The sequence below is a fragment of the Octopus bimaculoides genome, chromosome Z, assembly GCF_046866305.1.
Source record: "Octopus bimaculoides isolate indiv1 chromosome Z, ASM4686630v1, whole genome shotgun sequence".
NCBI classification, from domain to species: Eukaryota; Metazoa; Mollusca; class Cephalopoda; order Octopoda; family Octopodidae; genus Octopus; species Octopus bimaculoides.
The window spans coordinates 28,922,419-28,931,875 of NC_142944.1; the positions used below are offsets into that span (position 1 = coordinate 28,922,419).

Below are 9,457 nucleotides of genomic sequence, written 5' to 3' on the forward strand. Positions count from 1 at the left end.
TGTCGGAGCGTAGGCAGCCAGCAGTCTGAAAGCAGCGCCATCACTACTATCGACGTCCAGGACCACCAACTTACCTTCCGGATCCAGGAAGACTGCCCTTATTTTCAAGTCTAGGCCTTTCCGAAATAGCACCGCAGTACCTCCACCGCCCGCTCCCGGCCGACACGGAGATAGGAAAATCTCGTACCCGCCAAAAAGGGCTGCGAGTTCCTTCGGGTTGGAGAGCCTGGTTTCGCTAATGGCTGCTACATCTACACTGTAAAGCCTCAGGTCGTTCAACAGGTGACCTTGTTTCCAAGGCGACCCGAGGCCTCTCACATTTATGCTTCCGATTCTGAGAATTACCATGTTTTTTTAAAAAAAGGAAAGTATTAGAGCAGAAAAGGCTCTACTTACTATTTTCTGGTGGGGTGGCTCCCCTATGTTTTCGTGTGGGTGTCTCCACTAAATTCTGATAAAGGCTTTGGGAGAAGCTTCTCCCTAGCGACCCAACATCATTCGGAAACTTTTATTTTATTTTATTGTAGTTTTCTTTGGTTATTTTTAGTGTGAGTATGTGTGCTGGTGGTGCGTTGTATAAGGGTATAATGAAATTTGTGGTGTTTGCATTTGTATTGTTTTTTAAAAAGTTTAATAAGTGTTCATTTTTTGTGTTGATGGCTGTTACGTTTGTGGTGTGTGGGAGTGCTGGTGTTTGCAGTGGAGAGGTTGTTGCTATTTGTTGTGAGTGTGTGTTGTTGTTGCCGATGATGTTGGGAAGCTCACCTTTTTCGCGCTTCCCCTCTTTGTCAATTGTTTCTTTTGTCTTTCTTTTTCGTTTTTTTGTTGGTGGTACAGTTTGCCACTTCCCTTTTTCACTATCAGTGTTCGCACAATCCGAGCTGATCTGATCTGGAAAGGGAATGTTTGTCGGATCTGATGAAGATTCTTTTACAATTTCTGTTGTTGCTGGTTCTGTTATCTTTTTTGGTGTGGAGGTTCTTGGTGTTGGTGTTGGTTTGGTGATGGATGGAGATGGTGGTGTCGCTTTTCGTGGTGCTGGTGGTGATGGTGTTGGTGGTGTGGAGGCTTTTGGTTGTTGTTGTTGTTGCTGCAATTTTCTGTTTTTGTCTGCCTCCATTCTTTGCTTGTAGATGGGGCAGTCTCTTTTTAGGTGTTTTTCACTGCTGCAGAGGTAGCACTTTGGTCTGCGCCCCTCTACTGCAATGTGTATTCTACTGCCATCCGGCAGGTTTATGGCGTCGGGTATGGTATTTATGCTATCTTGTTCAATCTGAACAAGGAGATGCATTTCCATGCCCAACCAGTTTTTTTCTTTTACTCTGTTCACCTTTAGGATAGTGGCAGTCTCTTCAATGTCGAAGAGCATAGCTGCCACTAGCCAGGAGATGTTCAGTTCTGGTGGCACATGATTTATTTTTATTTCTGTCACACGTCGACCAAGGTATGTCGGCACGAGTAATAATTCTTCCGCCTTTAACGGTGTTGTAGAGTGCCGGATGGCATCCTCTTCCGTTGGGAAGCGCACTTCCACTGTTCCAAAGCGCTTCCCTTTGGTTACGAAGCTTTTTTGGCCCCATATCGGCTTTAGAGCTAACTCCAATCTCTGTGGAGTAGCATTCTCCATCTTTTGGTATTTTGTATTGAATACCTTGTATACTATTGTTTTTCTTTTCGTTGTTTGTATTAATGCTTGTGGAGTGTTAAGGAAGACATTATTGCCATCCCTTCTTAACAATTCCTTGGCATTCTTTATTTCTGCCATTGTCACTTGGATTTCTTCTGAGCTCTGCTTAGCTGCGGAGGCGAAACCGTTACAATGGCTACTGGTTGTGGTCTTGGTACTGTTGCTCGTGTTGTTTACTTTGTTTTCTTTGTTCTTTTTTCCTCCTCCCTCTCCGGTGTAGAAGCAATGGTGGAGGTGAGGGCTGGGAAGTCAGCAGCAGAGAGTCTGTTAAACAGACCTGAATCAGGAACACTGTCCACTATGGCGTCAGCTGGGCGAGGTGGAATGTGACTTGACCTGTCATTCTTTTTGTCGGGGAGTGATGCAGAGAGAAGAGAACAGCTGGCTGCTCTTTTCACTGGCATTTTGCCTTTTATGGCATTAACTGGGCGGGGTGAAAAAAGACTTGACCCGTCATTCTTTTTGTCGGGGAGTGATGCAGAGAGAAGAGAACAGCTTGTTATTTTTTTTTCCGACATATTTCAGATATGATACGTGTGAAATGTGAAAATGGAAGTTTTTCAAACGAAGAATTCACCCCTAAATGGGGGAAATCTCGCCTAACCGACTAGCTCCGCAAGAACCTAGTCGGCTTGGCTACAACAATATATAAAATTTAAAACAGATTTCAAAAGGTTTCCGGGTAAAAACGGCAACAACTTACAGAGCTTCGGGAGACACGTCCATCTGCTTAAAATAATAATAATAATGATAATATCATCTCCATCACCCGCACAACACGTGTAAACATGCTCACTACATTATGATCCAATCAACATCGGACCATCTCTGTCCCTAACTACTAAACACAAAAAATTGAAAAATAAGCTAAATAATACCCATATTATTCAACCCAAGAATAACAAACGGGAAGTACGTACTTTAAACTTGTTACACAAAAAGTACAAAAAACTACTACAAGACCATTTACATCAGAAAAGTACCCTACAAAAATGATGACCATGAAAATAAAGGGCTGGACGTTATTAGACATGTCCTGCAAATATGAACACGTGAGGAATATATTTCAATCTTACATGCTCTACCCACAGAACGAAAACACAACAACATATGCATATAAAATCAGGAAGAAAAATGTTAGGAACGACCGTGCGAACTCATAAAAGGAGCAATGGTGACGAATGGAAAAACAGAGGACTCCTTTTATTTAAACGGGTCACACGGTCGAACATACAAATATATATATCAATGGATGATATACATGATATGTTATGCGACGATAACATAGATGACCAGTAATGAAAGACCACAACCGTATTAGATGAATAACAGATATATTTATTGTAGCGTTAAAGATGTATGTCTGTGTGAGAGTGTGAATGCGACATATAAGAACATAATCAAAGACAGGCCGTCATACAAAGAAAAGTGTGTATGAGAAATATTACAGCAGAGAGAAAGAGAGTCAATAACACGTGGACAATTATACCAGTTCGTTAGTACACTATAGGAAAAGTTCTGTATGTGAAAGTGAGGGAGGCTGAGTTTGGCAGAGCTGATCACTAGTTGTGATGTCGAGGCATCGATGCCTAGCCGTGATTCTTGTTATACAGATGTTCGTCGCTGGCTGTGGTTCTCTTGTCTGTTTGTTTACTGTGGTGAAGCTAAGTCACCTAACAGAATCGAAGAGAGAGATGGGCCGCGGAGTTTGGTTTGGTGTACATAGTAAATCGTGTTGACGCTGGTAGCGTAGAGGCTGCTTGGTATTAATCGTGTTGGTCATGATGATGATGCTGGATAGTAGTAGTAGACTCTTGTTGCTGATGTGGCGACGGCGGAGGTCATCGTGGCTGGACGAAGCTGCTGAAGTGGTCGCTGGAACTGCTGCTGCTGTCGTGTGGTACACGGAACAGTTCTCAAAGAGAAACTGGACCGAGACGAATTATTGGGTATGAGTTAAAGCTATTTATAACAAACTATGGGCTCCCGAAGGCTTCAGAATTTTACTCTATCACGTGACCTTATTAGGGGCCGTGATTGGTCAGTTTGCGTTCTGGCGGGAACGGTTCGAAGAAGTTGCCGATTCGAATAATGATCAGTCACGTGATGGACAAGGAATGGGTTCTCTACTACGCTCGCATTTATTTATATTTAAATGAGAAGATGTATGTAATGGCGATAGTAGTTTGTATCTAATGGCGGGAGGTAGTTTCACTACAAAAATAACCTTGATAAAGATTTGGATACAGCAATGAACCCTAATAAACTGGCTAACATACAGAGATATATTCTAAAACCCCCCAAAAAATATCAGAAATAGAAATAGAACACTTAAAAGGAAAAATACATCAAGAAAACGTAAATAGCAACCGCACAGCAATGCCAAATAATATGACTGGGACTGTAAAATATGAAGACAGACGTTACATGTCCAACCAAAACGAAGTAACATGTCCAACAAAAAACGAAGTAAACAATGAAAGATAAAACCCAGACCATAAGAATATATAATGATGAGCAAAATGCACGAAACCAAAACACCACAGACAAAAATATGAGCAGGAGGGAATATGAAATAAATCTAAAACCTGGAAACAGTGAAGGTGAAACTAATGATTATGATACTCTAATAATGAGAATAATCAAAGAATTGAAAGCCACAGATCTCAGTATGGACCACCGATTAAAATTAAAATTGATAATAAAAATAACATCAATAATAAATAGTGTGAGCTTGGCCATCACAGAACTAATAGCCACAGAAACAAATGTCAATTTGACCAGGCTAAATGATATAATATATGCAGCAGCCTCTGTGGCCACAAAAGAAGCTGGATACCCGCTAAAACCCATCCAAACAGGAGTATCACCAACTAAGAAAACCCTGTGGATTAATAATATTCAGAAAAAAATAGAAAATAAGAGAAAGGATCTGTCAATCCTTAATGAAACTAGTAGACAATCAACACTACTAAGCAACAAGAAGAGATGAAAAATACTACGTAAATACAAAATTACAGAACAAGGTATACCTGAGGTAAAAGAACAGCTAAAGCAAGATGTCCTCACCAAAGCACAAAGAATCTGCCAGTATGAGAAATGCCAATATTTCTTTAAGCAAACAGTTCAACTCCAACCCCAAAAGATTCTACCAAGAACTTGGCAAAAATAAAACAGAAATCAATGCAGCACCAACAGCAGAAGTGGAAGAATTTTGGAAACAAATATGGTCGGCGAAGGAACAACTTCAAAAAAGGTCTATCAAAACAACAAACACAGCACCTGAACAACTCTGGGTCCCTACAACAACTGAAAAGATCAACCAGGCACTGCAAACACTAAGCAACTGGAAGGCACCCGAGCACAACAAGATCCCCAACTTCTGGTTAAGATACCCAACAGGAACACATAAAATGCTGGCAGAAAAATTTAATGAAATACTAGTAGAGCCAGAGACAATGTCTGAATGGCTCATAGAAGGGAAAACTATCCTAATTCCCAAATCCACTGAAACGGTAAACCCACAAACTTTTAGACTGATAACTTGTCTCCCTACAATTTACAAACCTTTACTGCAATGATATCGCAGAGAATGAGCAAGCATCTGGAAGAAAACAACCTGTTTCCAGAAGAGCAGAAGGGATGCTGCAAGGGCTCATACAGCTGTAAAGATCAGCTACTGATTAATAAAACTGCAGAAAGACAGCCACAGAAAGAAGAAGGAACTAAGTATGGTCTGGATCGATTACCGAAAGACTATTGATAGTATTCCCCACACGTGGATCCTAGAAACACTAGCCATGAACAAGGCAGCACAAATAATCATAAAATATATGAAACATTTCATGAATAAATGGCATACAGTGCTACAGCTCCAGACAAAAGAGGGACTCATTAAAACCAAAGCCATCCCCATTAGAAGAGGAATATTCCAGGGAGAACACTCTCTCCACTCCTTTTCTGCTTGGCACTCACACCTTTAATTGACTTGCTAAACAGAACTGGATGTGGATACAACTGCTATGGCAAAACAATCAGCCACTCTTATATATGGATAATCTAAAATTGCACGCTACAAATGATAAACAGTTGGAAACATTACTACAGACAGCACATGGATTTACCAAAGAAATAAACATGAAATTTGGCTTAGAAAAATGTGCCAAAGCAACCCTGAAAAGAGGAAAACTAGTTAAGAGTAGCAACATCACACTAGATAAAGCAAATAAAATAAGAGAATTAGATTGAAGCTAGACATACAAATACTTAGGAATCAATGAACTAGATATGACACAACACACACAAATGAAAGAGGAGATAAGAAAAGATTAATACTGAAAACAGAGCTCAATGCAAAAAACAAGATAATAAGTATCAACACTTTAGTTGTCCCAATTATAATTAACAGTTGCAATATTCTTAACTGGACTCTAAATGAACTAATCAAAATAGACAGGAAAGCAAGAAAAATAATGACATAGAAAGGTTATATATATAACATATCGAAGGTGGTAGAGGCCTTACACAGCTAGAAAATTATTATAAAATAACCACCATAGGACTACAGAAATACCTACTTCAGAGGCTAAAAAATACAAAAAAGAAGTCATAGTACCTAAAAACTATGAAGAAAAAAAAGTAACAACAAAAGCTGTAAAACAACTGGAAGTCAAACTAAAACTGGAACAGCAATGGATCACGATAAAACGATGGCAAGAAAAGCCTCTTCATGGCAAATATTGGGTTAAACTAAACAGAAAAGAAATAGACAAAACAAAATCCCAACAATGGCTGAGAAGCTCAGAACTCAGACTGAAGGATTTTTAATTGCAGCACAAAACCAAGGCCTTCCCATCAAAAATTACCAAAAACATGTAATGAAAAGAAATACAAGTAACTGCAGAATATGTGGAGGTGGACAACAAACAATAAGTCATATTGTCTCTGGCTGCCCAGGCCTGGCTAAGAAAGAATATATTCAGACATGACAATGTTCAGATCTATATACACTGGAAACTATGCCAACACTATCGAATAACAACAGAAAAAAGATGGTATAGGCACACGCTAGAAAAGATCACAAAAAATGAGAAAGCAACCATATTATGGGATATGCCAAAACACACAGGTAGAGAAATTAAGGCCAATAGACCGGATATAGTTGTCAGAGATTACCAATGTGGTGTTGGTGGAGAGGGATTGCAGATGAAGCAAACGGAAGTGAAGACCACAGGGGCCAGCGGAAGTGGCGACAGGAGGATGTATGGACAGTGAGCACGTGTGGTCAGTTGGAGCAGAGACGGCGTGCATAGTTGTGGCTTGATCTGGAGTGATCGTTTATCCCGCCACGGTTGACAAGGTAAGGTTGCTGTATTTCTTTCTCCCTTTTGCTTCTTGTTGTCTTTTTCCTCCATCACACCACAAGCTATTTCAGCCCATAACAAAAAACAAAAAAATTATGAGTGTAGTCCGTATTTCGAACGATATAATCAAACTGTTTTGCAGTGATATGGATGTGGTCACTTGGTTAAAGAAGATGAAGCTGGTTGCGAAGCTCCACGGGATAGATGACTTAGTGAGTTCTCTACCACTGTACCTAGATGGTTCGGCGTTGGCGCTGTACTTAGAAATGGAAGAGAGGGACCAACTTAGCACGGAAAAAATAGAAATCTGCTTGATGGAGGCCTTTGCAGAAGGAATGTTTGAAGCTTACGATCGCCTGGGGAAAGCAAAGTAGACTGGTGAACAGGTCGACGTATTTGTCAATGAACTCAGGAGATTGGCTAAACTGGCAGTGTATGAAGGAGAATCGTTGGACCGGACGGTTAAGTTAGCGTTTGTGACTGGCTTTCCTGACCACATGTCGGTCGAGTTTCAAAAGCTGCCGAACGTAAACTTGATGGCGATGGTGGATATTATAACTCGGGCTCGCGTGCTAGTTTCGTGTTGCAGATCGACGCCGTTAGCGGAAACTGCAACAGCAAAAGGTGGCCAAGCAAGGAGTAGCGCAGAGGGGTCGAACAAGGAACGTGTGCAACCATTCAAAGGACAGTGTTTCCGGTGTCAGGGCTCGCACATGGTGCAAGACTGCAAGTTACCCAAGCCTGAGGTCATTTGCTACCAGTGTCGAGAAACAGGACATATAACCAGCGAATGTCTGTAGGGAAACGGTCTAAGGGAGACTACTGCACCAGTGGTTATCCCTTTGGATCAACAGAGGCGCGTTTGTTGCTACCCGTTGTCGACATTCTGGTGGAGGGGAAGATGTTGCGAGCCCTTGTGGACACAGGCTGTACAACGACCCTGACGACTCCAGGAGTGGTAGAGATGTGGAGTGGAGAAAGCAGTGTGAGGGCAGTCGACAGAAGAGAGGTACACTGTGAAGGTATTACAGATGTGCAGATTGTGGTGCAGGGAACAAAGCTGACACTGCAAGCAATTGTAGTTGGCCACTTGGTGGATGAGATTGACGTGGTGATGGGGATGGATGCAATCATCCGTTTATGAGAGGTGTCACTGTCAACAAAGCCGGTGTAACATTCGGGGTTGCGGGGAAACCGTGTATGGCGACACCGTACATTGGTGAGAACTGCGAAGAAAACTATGCCGCACACACCATTAAAGACCAGGATTTTCGTGCCGCCTTCGATGGCCAGAGGTGGACAGTGGAGTGGCACTGGAAGGGAGAGCCCCCGAAGTTGAAAACTAAAGTGGGCTGCTACCATCATACTTTGAAAGGAGATGCCAGAAGCGAGTTCGAGGGGGAGGTGGAGCGGTGGATTAAGGAGGGCATTTTGATCCCTTGGGAAGAAGTGGAGAGCAGAGTTCTGCCGCTGATGGCGGTGGTACAGCCCACAAAGCATAAGGTCAGACCAGTGCTTGACTTCCGAGAGCTGAATGACGCCACAGATGTCTGCGGGGACACCTTGCGAGAGAGGAGGCAGATGACAGGGGCCTCTACGATCGTCGATTTGAAGTCGGCATACCTACAGGTGCATGTGGCTGAGAGACTGTGGAAGCATCAGCTTGTCAGGTATAAGGGCCGGACATACTGTTTGACCAGGCTGGGGTTTGGGCTAAATTCAGCGCCAAAAATTATGGCAACAATTCTCAAGGCCATCCTGGGAAAGGTGGACAGAGTAAAAAGGGCCACCAATTTGTACATCGATGACATCCTTGTGGATGAAACCATAACGCCAGCAACGGAGGTCATAGGCCACCTGAAGAGTTTGGGACTGATCGCCAAGCCACCAGAGGCCATGGAGGGAGGCGCTGCACTGGGCCTCAAGCTATGGAGAGACAAGGCTGGCGCGTTGGTGTTTTGGTGAGGGAACGAGATCCACGAACTGGGCACCAGCGTGAGTAGATGGGAACTGTTCTCGATGTGTGGGAAGCTGGTGGGACACTACCCGGTTGCAGGATGGCTCCGAACAGCATGTAGCTTCATCAAGAGACGAGCCAAAGGTGCAAAGTGGAATGACAGAGTAGGGGAGAAAACGACCGACATGATGCAGGAAGTCTTGGTCAGAGTGAGAGCAGAGGATCCAGTGAGGGGCAGTTGGTATGTTCCCAAATCAAAGAGCGGGATCGTTTGGTGTGACGCCAGCAGCATCGCAATAGGGATTGTCTTGGAAATGGGAGGCACTGTGGTGGAAGATGCAGCCTGGCTCAGGAAGATGGATGATTGCAACCATATCAATGTGGCGGAGTTGGATGCCATGTTGAAGGGGGTGAACCTGGCCTTGAAGTGGGGGCTGCGCACCATAGAAA

General features: G+C 42.9%; 1 protein-coding gene across 1 annotated transcript; it reads right to left on the reverse strand.

The window, feature by feature from the left end:
- Positions 1–383: 383 nt before the first annotated feature.
- LOC149132193 (uncharacterized) lies at positions 384–3,160 on the reverse strand. Its single transcript, XM_089365018.1, has one exon. It carries the CDS (start codon positions 1,763–1,765, stop codon positions 509–511), a length of 1,257 nt encoding a protein of 418 aa, XP_089221144.1. The 5' UTR covers positions 1,766–3,160; the 3' UTR covers positions 384–508.
- Positions 3,161–9,457: the final 6,297 nt, after the last annotated feature.